Source organism: Passer domesticus, chromosome 7 (assembly GCF_036417665.1).
Source record: "Passer domesticus isolate bPasDom1 chromosome 7, bPasDom1.hap1, whole genome shotgun sequence".
NCBI lineage: Eukaryota > Metazoa > Chordata > Aves > Passeriformes > Passeridae > Passer > Passer domesticus.
In genome coordinates this window covers 35,019,579-35,041,311 of record NC_087480.1, presented here as the reverse complement: position 1 = coordinate 35,041,311, position 21,733 = coordinate 35,019,579, and the positions used below count along the sequence as shown (strand labels likewise).

The window sequence follows — 21,733 nt, the reverse complement described above, 5'->3', positions numbered from 1 at the left end:
GAAGGGAGGGCAGAAATTTCCTCCCAAGGCTCCTAGCCCTACCATGCTGGGATTTGCTAGTGGAGGTAGCCACTGGTTAATCAAATCCAGCTTCCTTGCTCATTTTTCTCCTGGAATTTGTTTTCTGTGTACAGAGCATTTACTCCAGCAACAAATCCACACTGTAAAGAAGGAACAGCCAAGCTTAGAGGCAGCTTACCATAATGGAGTGCAGTCTGGCCTTCCCCATCCTGAAAAAGAGAAAGAGACTGGATTTTAGAGGTGTAGGTAACGTTGTGGTAATACAAATACATCCCAGTTTTAAATAAATAGGCTGAATCCCAGCAATGTTTTAATTGACCAGACAAACAGCCAGGACACCCAGCTACCTGACAGCTGGGATTTGAATCATCATCCACCATCACTCCCTATTGATGGATAATCAATATCTATCCACCCATAAGAGTGCGTGGATCACGTCATGACGTGAGTATAATTCAGTTCATACTGTTATCACTTCCAGCCCATAAAAATGAAGGATTTCAGTCCTATGGCCTCGCTCTAGGATTCTCACTACTCCTGGTGCTTTAGTACAAGATGCTTCAGTGCAAACCCAGCTTTGCCAGCTACCTGAGAGAAGGGTAAAGCACTGGGACACTCACACAGCTCAGTGCACTGAGCTCTTCAGCACATGGGAGCACACAGGGGAAAAAACCCAGTTCCTTCTACCTGAATAAATCTTAGGTGCCTGCCTTCATACTTTAGGTCTACCCCAATACCCAAGTTAAGTTCTGTCAAGTCAGGAAAGGGCACAATGCTCAGGGATGGGAGCAAGTTGCCAAACTCACCCTTGTGAAACACCTGCAGCCCAAGGGCAAAGCAAAGTGTGTGATTTGCAGGTGCTGGCACACAGCTCCCTGGTCCAGCTAACACTTAAGCCACTGCATCAGCTGTACTGCTTTGGGAAGTGTGTCCCTCCCTAGGGCTCTATCACAGCTGGTGTTTCACATCCAGCATTGCAAACCCTCACCTTGCCACAGCCTCATCCTGCCGCCAGAACAGGTGAAATAACAGAAGGAAAGAATCACTGGTGCCTTTGCTTTCACTACTCCAACCAGGATTAGCCTCTAATTCAGTTCTTTGCCTCCTTAATTTATTTGCATCTGTCTATGGAGACTTAAGTTTTTAATTACCATCATCTTTGGGATTAAGGTGCAAATTCTACAGTTTAGTTTGCTGTAGATTCTGGAGCAGGCGAAAGAGAAAAGAACAGGAAAACAGATAGAAATCCCACTTATAGCTGTAAGTCTTCTGGCTTCCCAATGTGTTATTCTGTTTGATATTAAGCCTGTTGGGCTGAGGAATTAGGAATGACCTGTGTTTTGGGGTGGGAGGTGCCAAGCTTTGCTCTGGGACACCGCACCAACACGACAACCAGGGCAGCAACAGGGATAAAAAGCCAGATGTAACAGGCATTTGCTGCCTAAATACCCATTTCATGTCTTTTCCAAGCAAAGGGGTGGGTGGGTCTGATTTTTCCTTCCATGTGCACTCAGAGCAGCATTTGAAGATGCCTCATTTCAGAAGCCTATTTCTGCCCAGACTGTGGGGACCGCAGTGCAAATGGGTGTCATTAGATGGTACCACAGACCAAAGAGCTGAGGGAATCACAGCCAGCATCCATTGATTATTGCACACTAAGGTAACCAGCGTGAGCCAGTGCCCCTGAGCTCTCCTTAAGCACATGGCTGCTTGGAGGAGTGACAGGGCCAGCACTGACTTCAGCAAAATACAGAGCAGGGCTGGGGAAGGAGAGGCGGGAGCACTCCAGTGAGTTATTGAAAAGGCAGGATGTCAGATGTGTGGGCTGGGGGATGGGAATCCAGCTCCCCTCTGCATCACCACCTCCAAGACTGCAGCCAACAAAACCCACAGGTGAATGGGACTGGAGCCATGCAGCAGAAACCCTTTCCCACGGGAGGTCTTTGCTGCAGAACTCCCTGTTAAAACACATAGGACTGCTCCAGGAATCCTACAGACATTTGTTCCTCTTCCAAAGGCCTGCAGAAAGCACTGCTGTTTCAGCAGCTGGCTGGGGATAGCAAGGCTTTTTATTTCTCTTAGATGTACTTTCTGGCATCTGCTGGGCTAAGGAGGCAGCGCAGGTCTCGGCATAGGAAATGCATCCCTCTAATCCCAGTGTGGTTTTTAAAAAGAACTATTAATCCAATGTTATGCAAACATGGTTTGCACTTTATTTACGCTGTGGATTTTCCCCCTGCTTTGAGCCTGCCCAATGGCCAAATGCTATTTGTTACACTTCTCAGATGCTGTGCTGTTTGCTTCTATTTCCTCTGTGACAAATTTTAATCCAGGTAAATGGAAAAAGCTCCAGTGTGGTCACTCACTAAAGGCCTTGAAAGCCCTTGGGAAGCTGCTGATCTCAATCCCTCTTTGATTTGGCTCTTTGGAGCACCGTGGCTAATTGCAGCCTGATGTACCCAGCTGCTCCAGGTATGGCAACGTTGAGCCTTCAGAGCAAAATGGTCACACCTGGAGACTAATCAAAGATGGGCTGTGAAAGTCAGGATTACAGCTCCCTTTGTGGGAATTATGTGAAACAAATATTGCCTGCCAGGCACTGGAAGTGTCTGTTTTGCAATCAAACACCATGTGCAGAAGATGAGTGAAGATGAAGTGTAGCTGGTCTTGATGCAAGGGGTATTTCCTGATGTGCAACAGAAAGCAGTGGCCTCTTGAGCATCTTAAGGTCCTTCTCCCAAGATGTGTCTTTGTTAGGATGGATGATCCCAAACAGGGAATGGGCAGGTACAAGCCTCTGTCCTCACCCCATTGGCATCAGCCAGGAACAGGGCATCTGGAGCACATCCTTTGCAGCCAGGAGATGCCAGCAGTGATCAGATGGATCCTCTCAGAGATGGACCAAAGAGAAGGTGCTGAGTAAAGGTGAGTGGGGAACAGGAGATAGGCAGCTCTGGGCCAACACTGAGCCAGGATGCCTCTGTATCATCAGGGTAAAAAGGAGGAAACCTGCTCTGATTTGGTGAACTTCAACACAAAAGAAGGGAAAAGCCAGGCTCAAAGCAGCAATACACCTTCTGTAAAGGTTTGCAAGGCACTGGTAGGCCCTTTCCCCAGAGTCCTTTCAGCAATTCTCCATCTGTAAAAAGGAGGAGCTTGTGGAAATGGCAGAACCCACAGAGGCAGACAGAAAGTGACCAGGAAGGGAAGACCACGACACACTCAAATGTAGGAGTGCTCAGTCCCAGACACATTACTGACCAACAACAGATCTGATTCCAAGATTTCCTCTTGCCTCCTAATCCCATGTGCCATACCTGGTGGCTTCTACAGCCTCCTGGCACATCTGGCCACGTCAGGGTGACAGCTGAGCTGCACAGCCTTTAAGGGAGATGAAACCCCAAATGTCCATGCCTACCAAACCCATCAAAACAAAGATGCTGCAAAATCACTGGTACTTCCTACATGCATGGTCCGTGACAGATGTCACTCAATGAAAATCCAACTACCAGTGGATAACTTATTGGATAACAGGATTTTGTTCTGCTCCTGAGAAATTTAAGCAAGAGAAATGGGAGAAGATGGACTGAGCGCAGATGGACCAAATGTCTTATCTGCTAAGTGGTACTGAGGCTGCTGCACATGAATTCTGTCTTAGAGCTGATGGGATTATATCAGTGCTGCCATCCCATGTTCATTCCTTGGGAATTTCTGTTCCCTGCTTAACCTAACACAAGGTCTGGACTGAATGGCAGAGACCAGGAAATGGTTTGGCTAAACCTGCTGAGATGCTGTGCACTCTGTAAGACACAATTAGCCATTTCAAGTAGACTTTGACTGGCCGGTGTCTGACTGTGGTTTCATGGGACAGTTTTAAAACCAGTGGTGTATAAACATTGATAGCTCAGAGCTGCTTCATTTGCCCTCCAGGCTGTGTGCAGTGGCAGGGTGGCCTGGAGGGAGATACCACCTCTTCCACCATCTCGCCTGTTTTGTTCAGCACCAGTGGAGAAAGAGGAAAAACAAATCCATGCTGGGTACCTGGGTGAGCTTTGGTCCAGCCTGACCCCTTATTAGTGATGAAGCTGGGGCTGGACCCTCAACACCAGCACAAGGGTCTGGAGGGGACCCCACACCTCCTTGAGTGCTGGAGACCTCACCTCAACACCTTCAGTCACCTCCTGAAGCACAGACAGGGTGAGTGTGAAAAGCACAACAGGAAACCTCTGCACTAACCCTTCCCTTCTGAGGGGTAGCACGTGTGCTCTTTATTTTAAGGTATTTTTTTCCCCCATATCTCCTTTCTGCTCATTTGTGGCACCTTTGACAGACTCTGAATGCTGGCAGGGATCGCAGGAGATAAGAACGATGAGGTGATAAGAGTGTTTAACAGCACTGGGTCCTGGGCAGCACGATGGGCCAGAGGGAAGATAAATATTTACACTACATCTTTAGAAGGTGAGTGAATAAAAAGGGCCAGAATAATACAGACTCTGAACAAGCACCGATGCTTAGGAGCTGTAATATAAATCTCTGCAGCCTCACGACACACACTCACTCAAGCCAGGGAGATGAAAAATAGCAAGAAAATACTTCCCTCCTCCTTTAAAAAGGGTTTTATTTCTCATTTGTTTCTACTTTAGACTTCAACTTCCCAACCATTTACTTGAACCTCATCATTATCTTATTCTCTCTCTGAAATTTTCTCTGCAAGAAGACTGAGGGTAAGGCTACAGCTCAACACACCAGAATTTACTAATGCTAATCCCCACCAATACTAAAACCAGGAAATGGGGGCAAATATAACCAGTCTGAACTCCAGCAGATGATTCAGCAGGAGACAGCCCCATGTGCATCCTTGCTCCCAACTCCAAGACAGCTCAGGCACTCCCCAGAGACCAACACCATGGGACAAAGGATGCAGAGCAACCTCTGCTAGAAGCAAAACCAAAAAGCATGCACTGGTCATGAACAGCTGGTTTTTTTAGGGATTGCAAATAACCCAAGCTGACAAGTGCAGGGCATCCTCTTAAGTTTGGCTCCTCAATTAACTCTCCCACCTCCCCTGTGTGTGCACACAGGTTTGGCAGGCTTTCTCACTGAGCTGTCCCTCTCCAAGAGCTCTCAGCTCTCTCCTCTGCTCATTCCTCCCATTCTGACCATTTCCTGCACTGTGCCAGGCAGATATCCCCCAGGATGGAAGGTGCTAGACTGGTTTTTATCATCACCTCTTGGGCCCTTCTCCAGAGCCTGCTGCCAGGCTATCATTTGGCCTATCTTCTAAGTGCCTCACAGATAAATTAGATCTGCATAGAGAAGCAATTATTACATTTCTAATGGCATGAACCCTTACAGCACAATCTGCTACTGAAAGGCAAAGAAAATTGCATTAGCTTTTGTTTGATTCAAAATTATGATCAAGGGAAGAGGGATGTTGAAGCCCTTTAAAGCCCAGCCTCTGAGCTGGGGATTTTTCTGTCTGGGGACCTCCCTGCTCGTATTCACTGCTGGAGCTCATACTCGTGGTTCATTTAGGAATACTAATTTGGAGAAGCCTCCACTTATAAAGCTGCAGTTAAAAGCAGATCTAAGAAAGCTCAGAGAGAAGAGGATGCCCAGGAAGCACCACTGGCTCCCTCCTGAAGCCTGCATCTGCTAAAGCTCCCAAACACCCCCAGCCCGAGGAGTTCAGTGTGCCAGGGTTATGCTAATCCCTCATCGCCCTAGTTTCTAACTGGTGCTGTACCTAAATTTCCAAGTGCAATTTCAGTGGGATTTATCACATCTACTATGATCAGCATGTAGTGCTGCTGGCACAGATACAGGCTCTCAATATCCCACCACAGACATGGCTGTCATTAATTGCAGAACAAACTGATTTCTGAACCTATGCAGCAGCTCACGCAGCAACACTGAAACTCTCAGGGATGTTTTGCTGTTGAGCATTTTTAACCCATTTTGCAGCTGGCACTCTCTGCCCAGCTGTGTATTTGGACATATTTATAGGTTATATTTGCTACTGCCTGTTACTTTCAGCACCAGGCATCTTGCTGCTCATCAAACAAGTGTTGGTGCAATAGAAAAAACTGCCAGGAAGCTGCAGGGATCAAAAACGTGTTTGGAGAAGTCAATGCCTAAAGCTGTAACAAGTGTCACAGTGCTGTGGCTGAGCCAGCTCCTGGCAAACCATGCAAATGCCATCCCCAGCTATGGACAGGATGATATTCCAAAGGGCAGGATGCTAAAATCCTCTTCCCAGGGTGCTTCCCTGCCCCCTCCCTGCATAAAAGTTAGTGCTCCTGTACTGCTTTATCACTTTAGCATGGCTGAGGCAGATACCTGCTTATTTAAGGGGCAGGATAAATGGGCTGAGACAGCTTTCCCATCCCCAATTCACTAGGGAACGCTTGGAAATTCCACCTGACACCGGGACTGCTCTGTGCTCTTAAACAATCTCCCGTCTGATCCGATTGTTCCCCAGTGGGGAGGCAGGCTGCAGCTAGCTCAAGAGTCATTGATTGGATTAACAGCCTAATTCCCAACAGATGAATAGAATACTGATGTCTTGTCAGCCCACATCATAGAAGGAAAACACAATCTGCTTCTACAGCCCCGAAATTTAACCCTTTGCTTCCCTGCTCCCCCCTCCCCGGGGCTGGATGCAGGGTCCAGCACTTTCAGCTAGAGATCCTACCTATTTGAATGAGAAAAAATTTATTAACCTTTGAGACACTTTGCCTAATCATTGACATGGCATAGTATTTTCTGTAAGAAACCCTCTTTTTCACCCTTTCCACACACAAGAGATTCATAGCAGGGACCTTTATTATTTTTTCTCCTTTCTTTTCCACCTGCCAATACAGGGAATGCTGTATGCTTCACAGTAAGCTGCTGAAAATTCATCAGCTCAGTGATACTTCTCCTGAAATATACAGATATTGAACGTTTTCTGAGTCTATCATTTGATCAGCAGGATGGATCTGCCTGGAAAGGAACATCCAGCTGTGCTGCAGGAGAGGCAGCCCTGCAATGCCCTCTCCCTCCAACAGCTCTTGGCAAGCTGTGGGGCAGGGGAATGAAGCTGGGCACATCATTTGCTCTTGGAGAGCTTCTGTTCTCCACCTCCTAATGGAGACACTAATGTTTTCTTACCTCATAGAAAGACTGTGATAAGAAATTAATTGCTACTGGTCAAATGTTCACTACCACAGAAGCAGGACTGTGTGCATATTAAAGAGATTCTCCAAGAACAAAATTTATTTATGGAGTCGTTGGCACTGTCTGCATTTATTTCCTTGTTCAGGAGACAAGAATAAATAAAAATCATCTGATTTCAAGGAATTAATTCAAAATTACCCTATTTTTTTTCTCAGATTCCTGGGATCCATAATGCTGTGGGTTTTTTTTTTTGCTTCCAACACTCACCTTTTATGCTTGTATTTACAAAAAAAGGAGGTATATGAGGGTGTTACTGTGAGGGTGGGGAGCCCCTGGCACAGCTTTCCTAGAGAAGTTGTGGCTGCCCCATCCCTGGAAGTGTTCAAGGCTAGGCTGGACAGGGCTCTGAGCAACCTGGTCTGGGGGGAGGTGTCCTTGCCCATAGCTGGGGGTTGGATCTGTGTGGTCTTTAAGGTCCCTTCCAACCCAAACCATTCTAAGATTCTATATACTTTTGAAGTTTGCAAGGTGTGCATCACCCAAGATAAGCCAGGTTGTGCTGTGAAGCAGAAACAAGGTATTTCCAGTTTTATTTGGGTTTTACAGCTCACGTGCAGAGTGGAAACGCTCCCTCCATCACTCCTTAACTCTACCAGGCTAATTAGCCCAGCACTAACATGACTAACAGGAGAGAAAGCATGAAAGGATGGAAGTGCACACCCTTTTTTTCTCCCTTCTATAACCAGCAGCTCCTAGTCATGACAGTTTTCTAGACTACAGGGTCTCATAACATTATTGTACATATAATAAACTTGCCAGAGACTGAATGAAAGAAACAGTCCTTCCCCCTCCTGGCTTCCAGTACATCACCCTTACAGATAGTCCTGTCTTCAGAGAGACAGTGTGTCCCAGTGTGCTCACAATATGGGCAGTGGGGAGGCATTAATGACAGAGCTGCCCTAACCAAAATAATTAGCCAGAGCTGCCTCATAGATTCAAACAATTCAATTAATGCCCTATTAGTATTTTAAAGTGGTTCAAATTATTAGCTCTTTTTTACAATTTGAAATCATAATGTTTAATTTTCATCCCAGATGTGAATTGTTCCAGAATGGTAATAAATAGATAAATAAATAAATCCAAGGAGCCCTGTCCATGGGTGCGTTGTACATTCATGAATCCAGGTTAAGGATGGGGACTGGGGCAGTTGTGCCCTGGAACTAGCAGACTGCAGGTTTTATAAATACATACAGAAATAATTAAAATCTAAGGGGTTTAGAAGGGTTAATCTCCTTTAAATAATCTCTGCCACAAAGCCTGTAAAGTCACTGCTGGCACGATGCCCGCGTGGGACCGGCTGTCGGTATCAGGACAGCACGTGTGGATGGGAGCAGGGAGATTAGGGGGCAGAGGTGGCCCAGCAGTGCTGCTGCCCCACAGATGGCTGCCCCAGGCACTGCAAACCTGCAGGAGCAGGGCTGGATCCAGCCCCAGCCAGCAAGTCAACATGCCACTTGCTCCACCTGATTGAAGAGAGAGAAGGATGCTTGATTAGGGAGAGCATTGCTGCCACTGCTTGGCTCACCTCAGTCCCTGCTGACTGCAAGGCAAATGCTGGCTGATATTTATTTAAAGGGATTCAGGGCTTTGGAAGTAACCCCTTTTCCTCTGCAGGCTTGAACCTAAAGCCCTGCATGATGGAAGAGATGTTGCACTTTTAATTGTCAACTATAATGGCTCAGAGCTGCCACTCTGCCTTTCCAAATGTCCCTTTTTCATTTAAAGCCAGCAACTGAGTGACCAAGAGAGAAAAAAATCCAGAAGAAAGCAAAGAAACCACCACTGTGTGGGCTAAAGCAGTGCCTGTCCCTTTCTCTCCCCAAGAGAGAAAAAAATCCAGAAGAAAGCAAAGAAACCACCACTGTGTGGGCTAAAGCAGTGCCTGTCCCAAACCCACGGGTTAGATTCCCTTGATTTGGGCAAAGGCAGGCCCAGCTGAAATGCCCAGGAATGCCATGGCAGAGCTGGAGCACTGTCACAGAAGTTGTGTCATGAGGAAAGGCATGGTTGCAATAAAAGCCAAGTCACAATGTGCTGCAGGAGGAGGAGAGGTGCTGCTAACAGCCCAGGGAGCTTTTTCTCCTTCAGGTCAGTGAGGATAAAGACTTTGGAGACTCTTTTGGTGCCATAAACCTTCCTTGGCTTGGTGTGCAAAATCAGCACTTTCCACGATGAGACATTCTGAAGCACCCTCTGAACTCATTAGATGAGATCTGGATTTTATTAAGCCAAGCTTGAGAAAGCCTGGGCTAGCAGGCAAGCTGAATTCTAGTGGCACACAGCCCTCGGCATGAAAAGCACATTTTTTTCTCTCCTCCTTTAGTGCCAGGAACCTTGCTCAGACATCTCAAAGCACCTGAGGATAGTGCTGTGCCCTGCAGCCTCCAGACAGCCTTTCCTTCCCAAGCAGGCCTGTTCCTTAAGGATGATGACTCCTCTTTGTGGCTAATCTGGAATTAGAGAGGACGTTAGCACACTCACAGCCGTCTGGAGAGGGGGAAGGCATCAGAGGCTGGATCCTGCCCCGCAGTGGAGCACTGCCAGGGAGAAGCCAACTGCATGTGTTGACTTAAGAAGCTCCCATCTCATCACCTCAAAGGGTTGCTGTTTTTGTGACCTCCAGCAGCCTTTTAGCAGCCTCTGTGAATTGTATTAGTAGCTGATTTACCATTTGTTATTTTATAAGGTATGAAGCTGCTGGTTTATTTGCTCATGCACCACCAAGTACAAGTACATGTCAGACTGAAAACTCGGTCTGTGATCACTGGGGCTGTTTCCTGATGGAAGAAAGGAGGAATAAATAGTGAGGGGAAAGGCTTATTGGTACTGCTTATTCACAGCCAGTCAGGTTTCCAAATAGCTATTAATGAGGTGCTACTACTAAAGAAAGGAAAAGAAAAAATGTCTGGAGAAAACTGCCTCAGGACATCAAACTCTATCAGTAACTGGGATTTCTCCACAGAGACACAGTGCTATTAAAATACAGCTGAACTAAGTACTTGCAGTTTGGTCTGTCATTAGGTATTTAGTGAGATGCAAAATTGATCTTCACTTTAAAGGGCTCTTTCAAAGTCTAGAGGCAACACTTGCTCTCTCCTTGTGCTGTATAATAGAGATGTTCCTAATGAAATTCAGCAGGAACTGGAGACAACCAGGGAAAACCTCAGCCAACTTTATAACAGACAGATTTATGTTCAGGGGTGTCCTGCTCTTGGAATGAGTTATTCTGCACAGGGCAGGGATAACAGGTTCTCCATTCATGGCTTGTACAAGCGTGGCAGAAGGTCAAGTTCCCTGGTGGTGCTGGGTGTGTGCTGAGGGCTGGGGCTGCTGTCACATCTGGGGCTGGGCTGAGCAGCCCCATCCCATTTCCCACTAAAGCAGCCCAGGGAGCCCCCTGGGACCAGCTGGGCCTAGAACTGGGCCCAGGCCATGGGAGCAGATGGCAGGTGCTGGTGGTGGCAGCTGATGTGGGGCAGTGCTGAACCATGACCTAGAGGTGAAAGGCTCCATATCTCCCATTATCAATCCCCAGAGCCTCCTCTGGAGTAAGTGTTGATACATTAATCTTTCTGACTGATGGAAACAAACATTGCACAGGGGAATCTTTATTTATATTGAGCCCAAATCACGCTTAAAAACATAAAGTTAAGGGCAGGCTTAGGTTTCAGCCTTCCATCAGAAACATTCCTAGTTAATGCCACCCTTTTCCCCTTCCACCAAATTTAAAGAGCACGTCATCACGCATTAGTCTGAGCACAGCCCCAGTGTGGATGGCTGCAGTAAATAATAAACTGGTGTTAGTGTTTCCTGCTGTGCATGCTGTCCTCCTAAACAGTTTAATAGAAAAGGAGTATATTTCCAAGCACTGCTGGAGTGCCTCAATGAAGCATGTGGTGTAGGATAAATACCTCCACATCAGGACACTTTTCAAAGCCATCAGGCAGAGGGGTCAGTCTGTTGTGGGTTTTTTTAAAACTGCACAAGCTAATGCTTTAAGAGTGTCTTGATGGAATCAGGGAAATTGGATTGTCCCCCCATTTGCTGGCCTAAAACAAGCCTTTTTTTATTTATCCCATTAGAGGAACACAAGAGAAACCTTTTAAATGTCACTAAAATTTTCCCCACATTGCAAAACCCAGTCAAAAGGGTTTTAATTTTCCCTGAGACCTCTTAAGTAATGCAGTATGTCAAGATTTAATACCTTGTGTGCAGGGGATTGTCTGCATTCTGTGCTGTTTCACCAGGGTGACTCCATAGGGTCGGTCCTGGTCACTGGATTTGGTCCCTGTCAGCACTGAGCTGCTCAAACAGCCCACACCACTTCAGATCAGGTCTGCTGAACAAATAGGCAAGTGAAAACAAGATGAGGTGCAGCTTTCCCTGGACCAGTCTGGGACTAGAAAAATTCAGCAGTGCTGCTCACTCTCCAGTGACTTTGTTCTGTGAGTTGGGACTCTCAGGTTTTGGAAAAGCCTATCATTTTGAGGCTTTATTCACTTATTTATAGGAGAGCCAGGGAGAATTGTCAAGAGGTGCTTTTGTACATCAGGCTTCACATTCCCCTGGCATATTTAAGGAGACAAACAGGGCAATATCACAAGCAGAGCCCAGGACTGTAAACTGATTAAAGATGCACAATTAAAGCACACTGGCTAAAGATGGCAACAGGACCATAACACCTTTGAAGGCTGGGCTGGTGCCCGTTCCAACCTTGCTGTCCCAAGGGCTGAGGGCATTAATGCCAAAACAGCTTCTCAGAGCCCCTTGGTGCTCATCCCACTTTTCAGCCAGTCTGGGAGCTATGGGTGATTTGATCCCCCAAAGTAACATTTGCTACTAAAATACACCATTTTTTTGCTCCTGTGGGACATGGGAGTTCTCTATCCACGCTGTCCATGTTTCTTTTTGCAGATAGTGAACATGTCACACCACAGTGAAAGAGGACCTAGGAGGGCAAATAGTTTTGGGCTGACTGTGTAATTCTCCCCAAGACTGGTTTTGCAGAGAAAAGAGGAAATGAAGGGGAATGAGCATCCAAGCTGGGGTGTGTAAGCCTCCAGTCTCTTGTTGCAGAATTCACACAGGTGCACTGAGAGCTGGGAAGGGTGCAGAGCCCAGGAAATCAAGTAAGAGAAGGCACATCCCAGCCTCTCAAACAGTCCCAATAAAACCCAGCCCTGAGACCAAGACACTGCCTACTGATCTTCCCTGTAGGGCTTCATAATCTATTTTACAAAATGTCAAAATCCAGCACGAAAATTGGAAAAAGGGGGTAGGAAAAAAAGAAAAAAAAAATCAGACCGGCTGGTTATTGGACCAGGGGCTGTGTTAAAAGGATCAGGAGGTGGTGGGCCAAGCAGTGGGGGAGGGAATGGGATAAAGCAGTGGGTCTAATCAAATCAGTTTAAAAAGCTGCAGCCTCTCCGAGTTAACCTTGCCAATCAGGGAGGCAGCGGGAGCATGTCTGCGCACACTAAAGCGGGAGCGCGTCCTTGAACCCGCGCTGCGCGTCCTCCGCAGCCCAGCCACCCGCAGCAGCAAAGCCCAGAACCAGGCTCCCTCCTCGGCCTTGCTCAAGGGGAAACCAGCACTGCACAGGCAGTCTGAGGCTTCCCTTCCCTCCTCGGCCTTGCTCAAGGGGAAACCAGCACTGCACAGGCAGCTCCGAGGCTTCCCTTCCCTCCTCGGCCTTGCTCATGAGGAACCCAGCACTGCACAGGCAGTCTGAGGCTTCCCTTCCCTCCTCGGCCTTGCTCAAGGGGAAACCAGCACTGCACAGGCAGTCTGAGGCTTCCCTTCCCTCCTCAGCCTTGCTCGAGAGGAAACCAGCACTGCACAGGCAGCTCCGAGGCTTCCCTTCCCTCCTCGGCCTTGCTCATGAGGAACCCAGCACTGCACAGGCAGTCGGAGGCTTCCCTTCCCTCCTCGGCCTTGCTTGAGAGGAAACCAGCACTGATAGGCAGTCTGAGGCTTCCCTTCCCTCCTCGGCCTTGCTCGAGGGGAAACCAGCACTGCACAGGCAGCTCTGAGGCTTCCCTTCCCTCCTCGGCCTTGCTCAAGGGGAAACCAGCACTGCACAGGCAGCTCGGAGGCTTCCCTGTGATTAGAGGTAACCCCACAGGACCAACCCAGCAAGAGTTGGAGAAATGTTAAAAACCAACCAAATAAAAAAACACAGAACAAAAAGAGAAGTCCTCCCATTGACAAATGCTGTTGCATTGAGCCTGGCAGCTGTGTGAGGCATTACAAGCCTTTGCTAATGACTAAGGGCACCGAAGTCACTTTAAAATAAATATTCACTAGGAAATACACGGGTAATCTAAAGGGATTATCCTGCTGCCTTAACAGGTCCATAACCTAAACATTAAATGGTCTACACAAGTGTTTGCATTAATTTTGACCCAAATCAACCCTTCTGCTAAAAGCTTTGGAAAGCCAGATTAAATTTTGGAAACCACAGATCTGCTCTGGGTTAGGGTTCTTAGAAATTCCTCGAGATCCTCTGTTTTCTGAAGACAAACCAGGGCTGAGCTCTTGGAAGCCAGGAGCCTGCCAGCAGCCAGGGAGAGGCTTCAGCAGAAACACACACTCAGAACATGAAGCAGCAAGCACAAATCCAGCCTGCCACACAATCCAGTCCCTGTGGTAAAAGTATCTGTGTTCAGAGTCTTGGCTCCAGCCTGTCTTCCCTGGGGAGACAGGGAATGCCCAGCATGTGGAGAAGGAGCTCTGCTGTAGAGAATGGGACAAACCTTGTGCCTTGGTTTCCCCACCTGTAAAATGTCATGTGCCTTCCAGCTGGGGCACTTGTCCCTGTGCCTCAAACTCTTGGAGGGTAATTTCAGCTGCCTCAGGGCTGTGTGTTTGAGTGAGGCTCAGCAGTTTGTTCTTAGGGAGGTCAGGAAAGAAGAATTGAGGCCAGAGGGGCTGAATGATGAGCTGAGAGCAGCTCCTGTGCACCAGGTAAAGTTCCTGAGAATAACTTCATTGTCTGTGCCTGAAAAAGTTCAGTCTAAAAACACACAGATCCCTTAAAGCCACCATTCACAATGCCTGAATTGCATTTGAATCCAAAGGCCCTATGAGACAGAAAGAGGGAATAAATAAAAGTACATCAATGCTTCCTTCCAGCAGGCGTTTCAGACCCAGGTCTGGATAAAGGACTCAGAGTCTTCCTCATTTCCCAGTCTTGTAGAAAATTAGGAAAGTGAGAGACATGAGCAGGATGTTTGAAGCACAAAAGTATGCTACACCAATGGACCTGAAGTGCTTGGGGTCCTTCTGGGTCCTCTGTACAACACAATATAAAGAAGAATCCAACATAATGGGAAGGTGGCAGAGAAAACAGTCCAGAAAAAGTTCAAATTTTAAAAAGCTCATTATTACTGATGAAGGGAAGAAAAACATGCGCAACTTTAATATTTTCTAAAGACTTTTTCAGAAGTTCCTGCCTTTTTTTTTTAGGTTAGAAAAAGCCACAAAACCATGAAAATCTAACCTAATTTCACAGGAGATCTTCTTTTAAAGCCTTGTCAATACAAGTAGAAGTGCTATCTGAAGGCAGTGTGGAAGAATGCTCTAAGAGCAGCATTTTAAACTCAAATGCCAGGCAAACAGTAAGAGCAGGTGAAGCCACTTTTACACACCCTCAAATGAAAAATTATCCCACTAAATGAGATTTCTCCCTCTGAAATACGTATTTTTATGAACTCCTGAATATGTACTAGAAAAAAAATTAACAGATAAAAACAACTTTTGTATTTAAAGACGATGAATTCTCCCCCTTACCTTTTATGTCAACAAATAGCCTCAAAGTTTTCTTTATGTGCCATGAACACGTGATAAAGGGGAGTAGATGAAAATCCTCCTCACTGAGGAGACCTGGAGCCTTTAACAGGGAGCCAGAGTACCTGCAGAGCATTGCAGGCTTAAAATGGGCAGGAATCACATTCAGGTGTCTGTGAACAGGGAACACCTGGTTAGTGCTGCAGCCACCAGGGATGTGAGTGGAAAGGGAGGTGTTTTAGCAGCCAGTCACTTCTGCTGCAGCTTTCCTCAAATCAACAAGAAGGCTCCCAGCCACGTTAAATATGGATATTCAACTATCAGCTGATTCTAGAAAAGCTCCATCAGAAAGCCATCAATCAGTCCAGGAAAACTCACCCTAACTGGTGACATCCTGGTCATTCCACAAAGCCTACCAGGACCTAAAGCAGACTGGAAATGATGGCTCAGGAGCTTCAGTTTGTACTGAATGCAGCAGCCCTGAACCTAATTTCATCTACCAAGAGTTTATGCAAGTAAAGCCCTTCTGGGGGCTGCATCAATGCCTGATGCCTAATGAATACTTAACCTGGATCTACAAATGCCCTGATCACTGTATTTCTCTGGGCTGATACAGGCAGCAAGGTTGAGAAAGGCTGGGCAATATCTGGAAACAAAATTTTGTTTTGTTTTCTTCCCAGGATAACCAAGGTTTCCTAAGGAAAATGGGTGATTATGGACTTTGACTACCTTCCCTCAGGAAACATTTTCTACAGAACTTTAAGTCCTGTATCCAGAACTTGTAGTTCCCACACTCCTTTTGCTATTCCATTAATTGTTCTGCAAAACTTCCCCCACATCTCGTGACCCTGCAAAGGGAGAAGTCCCCAAGTCCCTGTGATTTTTATGCAGTTGTAGCTCTCATTGGAGCAACTGTGCAACAGCATAAAATTCAAAGATAGACAGCTTCCCTGGGTGGCTTTTCACACCTTGAGTGCTCAGGAGACAATACCCTTCTCTGAGAGGAGGCACAGTACTGGGGAGAGATGGTACATATTAATTTCTAAAAGAGGATTTTAATCATGCAACGTCCTCTGCAGTCGCACAGAATTTAATCTCATTGCTGACAGTGGGTGATGGGGGAGCATGTTAAGTGGAAAAGTTGTATTCAAGACCTCCTTGCAGATATGTGCTACAGGCAGTCCCTTGGGAGGAAGAAAATGACCCAAACCTGTCTCTGTGGCTGCTGACCACCCTGGCCTGGGCCCCATCCACTCACAGAGCAGAAATGCAGGCACACTCCCAAAGTTCTGCACAAGGTTCAAGTACACGTGGTAATACAGTTAGCATTTATCAAGCCTTACTTTACAAATATTGATTTATTAATCTAGGCAAGACCCAGGGATATACACACATAGCATTCCCATGTTGGTTACAGAGACTGAGACACACAAAAAAGCCCCACTGTCTGACTTGCTCAAGGTCAAACGAGGAAAAGCACCCACAGGCAGGATTAGTTTTGGGATGCTGAGCTCCCAGTGCTGTGCTCTGTCAGGACACACTGTCCTTCTCCACACTAAGTTTTCCCTCTTTTAAGATCTGGCTTCACCTAAATCTACATTGAAGGACACTCTTACTTTTACTTGGTGATACGGGAAGCAAATATTGAAGTTGAAAACCAAAAGCTGAGAACTCAGATTCTCCCAAGCCACCATGGCTGGGCTAGCACCTGCTTTTGCACAGTTACCTTCAGGCTGCTTCCTCCTCTGCTTGCAGGCAGCTTAGCCACTCTTGGTCAATGAAACAATTAAATGTCAAAGACAAAAAAAATCTCCAAAGAATTCATATAATTTGTTTCACTGCTTTTTAATGGGCCCTTAAAGTTTGTACCTGGAATCATGGAACAATTATTTTTAGAAGCTTCCATGAGAGCAAAGAATGTTGGTGACAATCAGTGCCTAGGACGGGTGAAATCCAATGCTTTTTTGCCTCTCTAAAATAAAAAAACACTTCTCTAATAGAGTCAAAGTTAGGACAGCCCAAATGATACCCAACAGAATACAACTCCATAAAATCCATACATTTAGTGAAAAAGGAGCAGACATCTGACAGCTACTTTCTAAAGCAAATCAAACCACTGATCAGGTAAGTCACCCTAAGCATCCTTTTGAGGTATTAGACTAGCTTTGGACTCTTCATGGATAAAAATTAAGTATGAGACAACAACAAATGGCTTTAAAATGCTGAGGAATTGGAAAGAATGACCATACACTTTTGTATACAACAGCCTTTCCTGTATATGGGAGAACTGCATAAAGTTTTATTTATTATTTATCATCTGAGTGATAAATACAGACTAAATCTGAAGGAATGGCTTTTAGAAGACAAGGAATGAGGAGAATCCTGCAGAACCCTGCAGGAAAATCATGGTAAGGCTCAAGGCACAGTGCTCTGTGATTTATGCTGCTGCAGGCACGGGATGTTCTGTCCACTCCCAGCTGGCCTGGAACACGGGAAGCCTTGCTGCTCAGCCAAAGTCCAGCCCAAAGTCTCAGGGCAGACAACAGACAGCATGAAAAAAGAGGAATCAACTTTATCCAACACTGAATGCTTAATGACAGAATCAAGGCCTTTCTCCAGTTGCTCCTTGCTTTTCCTCCTGAAATCCATTATTTTTGTTAACAAAACCTGAGGAAAGTTGACTACTCTGAATGTGCCAGACATGGTCTCCTTTAAGTAGTGTGTAATTAATAAATACAAAGAAAACTCTATTTAGTTTTTCCTTTCAAAACCAAACACACCATACTTATGATGCAATTTTAATATATTTTTAAGAAGCATTTTTAAATTTCCTTGTAAAGTTTTTTTTAAATTAAATTCTAATTCCACTCAGATGTACCTGAGCACAAGACAAAACAAAAACCTAATAGTCTAACAGAGAAGATATGTCTCATTTGCTGTTTTCTATCCTGATTCAAATGTAAAAATTAAGAATGTTAATAGACTAGGTTAAACTACATAATTAAGCAAACATGGGCAGCCATTGTGTACCTGATTAGCAAATGAAGAATTAAATTTACTATAAAGGTTATATTTAGCTGCAAATGAACACATTTTAATGACTACTAACCAATGAAAATCAACCTTTCCTTAGAAAAATAAGCAAGAACTAGATATAAATTGATTATTAAATCAATTAAGTCAATCTTAACCTGTCAGAATCTCCCTCATTAGAGTCACTGCTGGATGCAGAGCTGCTGCTCTTGGTATGGCCACCCAGAAAAACACAAAATGATGCAGTGCCAAAGGTACAGTCACACACAGCACCTTCCCAGCACATCCACCCCAAATTACCTCAGGCTCCCAAACTAAACATATCCACTAATGCATGGAGCCCATTAATTTGTCAAATTTTCCACTATTAAACTAACACAAAAAAAAGTGGGGCCCTGTGAGAGCCTGAACCATTTTGAGAATCTGGTGAAGCCCAACTGACTTTTTATTTCTTAGAAAAAAAATAAAAAATAAAAATTGTGTTTAAATGTAAAGCAACTGGTTGCAGCATTGTGGGATTAGTTGGATGAATCCTTCTGTGCATATAATCAGCTTAATGGCAACAAAGATCACAGTGCAGTTAGTGCAGCTGTGACACTCAGAGCATTTCACCAAAGGGGAAGGTTTGCACCAGGTTGGAACAGCCCCTTTTTATTTCCAGCCTCTTTTATTTCCAGCCTCTTTCCCTCTCTCTCTCTCTCTCTCTCTCTCTGCAGTCAACATCCCATCAGCTCCATTAGCATGAGAGAATTAAGGAGGCAAATGGGTAGGGTGGAGCAATTTACGTCTGTGGGTCAGCGTGCTTACACTGCGTCATATAATTCAATTAAATGGACAAATAAAGTGGTGCTAGTTGTTTTCCAAACTCAGGTTAATTTTAACTTAATTCCCACACTGCTGTGGGCCAAAGGGCTGTCTGAGGCTGCCTTGCACACAGCTAAATGGCCAGCTGTCTGTTATGGAACAGACGTGCTTTCAAGAGCATCCTTACTCTCAGGATATTCTTAGTATCCTGATCTTCCCACAAAAAACCTGAACTTCAGACTAAAACTGAAGACTTGATTTCCCTAATTACAGCTCAATTTGCACTGGCAAATTAATTGCTTTATATTATACCTTCTCTCACTGTTAAATTGCAAAAACACCCCCAAACAGTAGAACGTAATAGATGTGAGATTTCAGCCTATCCTGTAAGAAATTCAGAAATGCTATTTTCTAGACTTCTTAAATTAAGACTTCCATAATTTAATCCACTGATCTACCTAGCACAGACTGTATTAACACTTACAAAAAAGAAACAACTAAATCCTAATTTATTAGCCACTAACTATTCTCTTTATGGGTTTTGCTACCTCCAGGAAAATCCTCTGAGATGCAGGTGAATGCACTAATGACTGAAAACCACTGAGGATAAATACAGAAGACCTACAAATCTGTTATAGGGAGGAAACTGATGGGTATCAGTTTGCTGAGCAGGAACACCTTAGGAACAAGCTGTAGAGCTTGCTAAGGTTCTTCCCTCTCACCTGGTACCACTCAGACCTGTGCAGCTGCACTGTGGAACCAGACCTGTGAAGGAGAATTAATTTCCATTTGCAGAATAATGACCTGTTTGAGTACCACAATGTTTTGAAGCCCTTAAAATAAATCAGTGCTTGAAGATCCACTGCAGTTTCTATAAATAATGCAAGCGTTCCTCCTCTGCCTCGGCCAAAATTTCCTGTCTCCAAAACGTCAGTGCAACACCCCGCTGTCAACCTCCCCACCAGGAATACTTGCACTTCAGCACTTCTGCATGGATATAATTTGTAAAGTGCTAGGCAAATAAGCACACTCTGAATTTGGAAATGTTCTTGACAGACTACCTGGCACGAAGCTTTCAAGCCCACCAGGAACGTCGGGAGGCCAGAGCCGCACGTGTCAAGTCCATCACCTTAGGAGGCTTTCAAAGTTTTGCTTTTTGTGATGCTACAAAATGCACCTCCAGAGCCATTATATGAATTAGTTGGAAAGGGGGGAAGGAGGAGTAGCTAAGAACAGCAATCCACCCCATAAGGACATTTAGAAGCATCTGGCTCAGAGATATTAAGAAAGGAAGGAAAAATTAATCATGCCGGCTGGGAAAAAAAGCCTGGCATCAGCACAGCCACCTTGTCATAAGGCAGATATTAATAATGTGAACCCCCAGGGAACACTCAGACATCTGAAAGATCCACTTGTTGGCTCTCACTGAGCAGGCAGGTTTAACTGATGTCTCTTTGAAACCTTCTGAATCTTATGCTAAAACACTGCTTAGGATTTTTTTTTTAAAGCAGAAAAGAACCCTCAGTGCTAAAGATCAGATATTTCCTGCATTCCTCTCTTTTTCCTAAATGGTATTGAAGAGACAACACCTAACATTTTGTAGATGTGTAGCTATGAAGAACATGGGAGAGAAACTGAGGTGAAAACTGGTTGAGTGTTTTGAAAAGAGAAGCAAAAAGGCTCTTGCTGGAACAGGAGAAACCACACCTGGCCAGGACACCATAATTTAGATATTGGATTAAATTAGGGTTAGAATAGTATATAAATTAGTGACAGTAACAATAACTAAACTCACATTTCCAAGAGAATTTCTTTAGCCAACAAAACAGGGTGAAACCCTCTTTTTTGTGCCCTGTTACTTCTCCACAGCAGTGGTTCCTGAAAGCCAACATGATAAAAGACCTACTGATGTGCCAGGAGTTTTGCTAAAAGCACACCAGACACCCCCAAAAATGTATTTCTGATTTTTTGGATCACCTGTGACTTGCTACAACTCCAGATTCCCAGGACACACATCTGAGCCTCTGGAGTGTAGCACCAGCTACAAACCAAGTGTCTCAAAGACCAAATATGATGGAAAAGATGTTTCTGTGCTATCTGATGATGCAGGAGATGCTACCATTGAAGCCATAAGTCATGTCAAACAATTTGGGTTGTGGTTGGCAAATCCAGATGGACAATTCCCCCAGTTTGGGAATAGTGTTCAGAAATTCTTTGTTTAGAAACAGCCAAACTCCTATGTTCAACTGGAAGATGATGTCCTGGAGACCACAACTCTAGCAGGTGTTTTCAGTAGTGGGCACAAGACTGAAAGCATCACCCATCCAGAAATGAGTATCATTGTCTGCTTGAGTCAGAACCAATTTTGCAGCTGGGTGACTGTGTTTTTAAACCACCCTATCCCAGAAGGAAATATTTTCTGCATGGGGTACAGCTGTGATACATTCCTATGCAAATGAAGCAATTTTCTCTTTTTCTCTATGAAAAGTCTCCCATTTCTTCTCCATCACTGATTCTTTCTCCCAATGGACTTGATAAATGCAGCATTTGCAGGGCTTTTTTTTAAAACTGATCCCAGCAAGGGACACACTCAGCCCTAGGACACATGCCAGTAAAAGTCCCATTGATTTAAGCGAGGAATTCACGTGTTTATCCTTTGCCAGAAGTCCTCAGTAATGACACCTTCCCATCCTTTAAATCCTCAGTTAAACTCCTTCTGCCATGACCCTCCGTGTCACCGCTGCCTGGCACTGCCTGGGGAAGCCAGGAGCCAAGAATACCATTTTTCTGCTGATCTCTGTTTTGTTCTCTTACTTCCATTCACTCAGCCTTTCCATTTGCACTACCTGTGGCACTGTATCTGATGCCA

The 21,733-nt window shown here is 45.2% G+C and overlaps 1 protein-coding gene and 1 long non-coding RNA gene across 3 annotated transcripts in view; both read right to left on the bottom strand.

Annotated features, from left to right (window-relative positions):
* The window catches only part of ACBD6 (acyl-CoA binding domain containing 6), an 82,883-nt gene that overhangs the window by 4,198 nt on the left and 56,952 nt on the right, over positions 1 to 21,733 (bottom strand). The window contains exon 7 of the mRNA XM_064427643.1: positions 200 to 230. Coding sequence (XP_064283713.1) covers positions 200 to 230 — 31 coding nt within the window. The remainder of the gene's footprint in view (positions 1 to 199; positions 231 to 21,733) is intronic.
* Positions 7,734 to 15,182, bottom strand: LOC135304813 (uncharacterized). 2 transcript variants are annotated; one of them, XR_010366047.1, is made up of 5 exons: positions 15,031 to 15,182; positions 11,444 to 11,578; positions 9,908 to 10,016; positions 9,122 to 9,689; positions 7,734 to 9,042 (listed from the first exon to the last, which is right to left on the bottom strand). It is a non-coding gene; the product is annotated as an uncharacterized LOC135304813 (long non-coding RNA). The 2 variants fall into 2 exon arrangements; XR_010366046.1 differs by lacking the exon at positions 9,908 to 10,016 and having other exon boundaries at positions 15,031 to 15,159.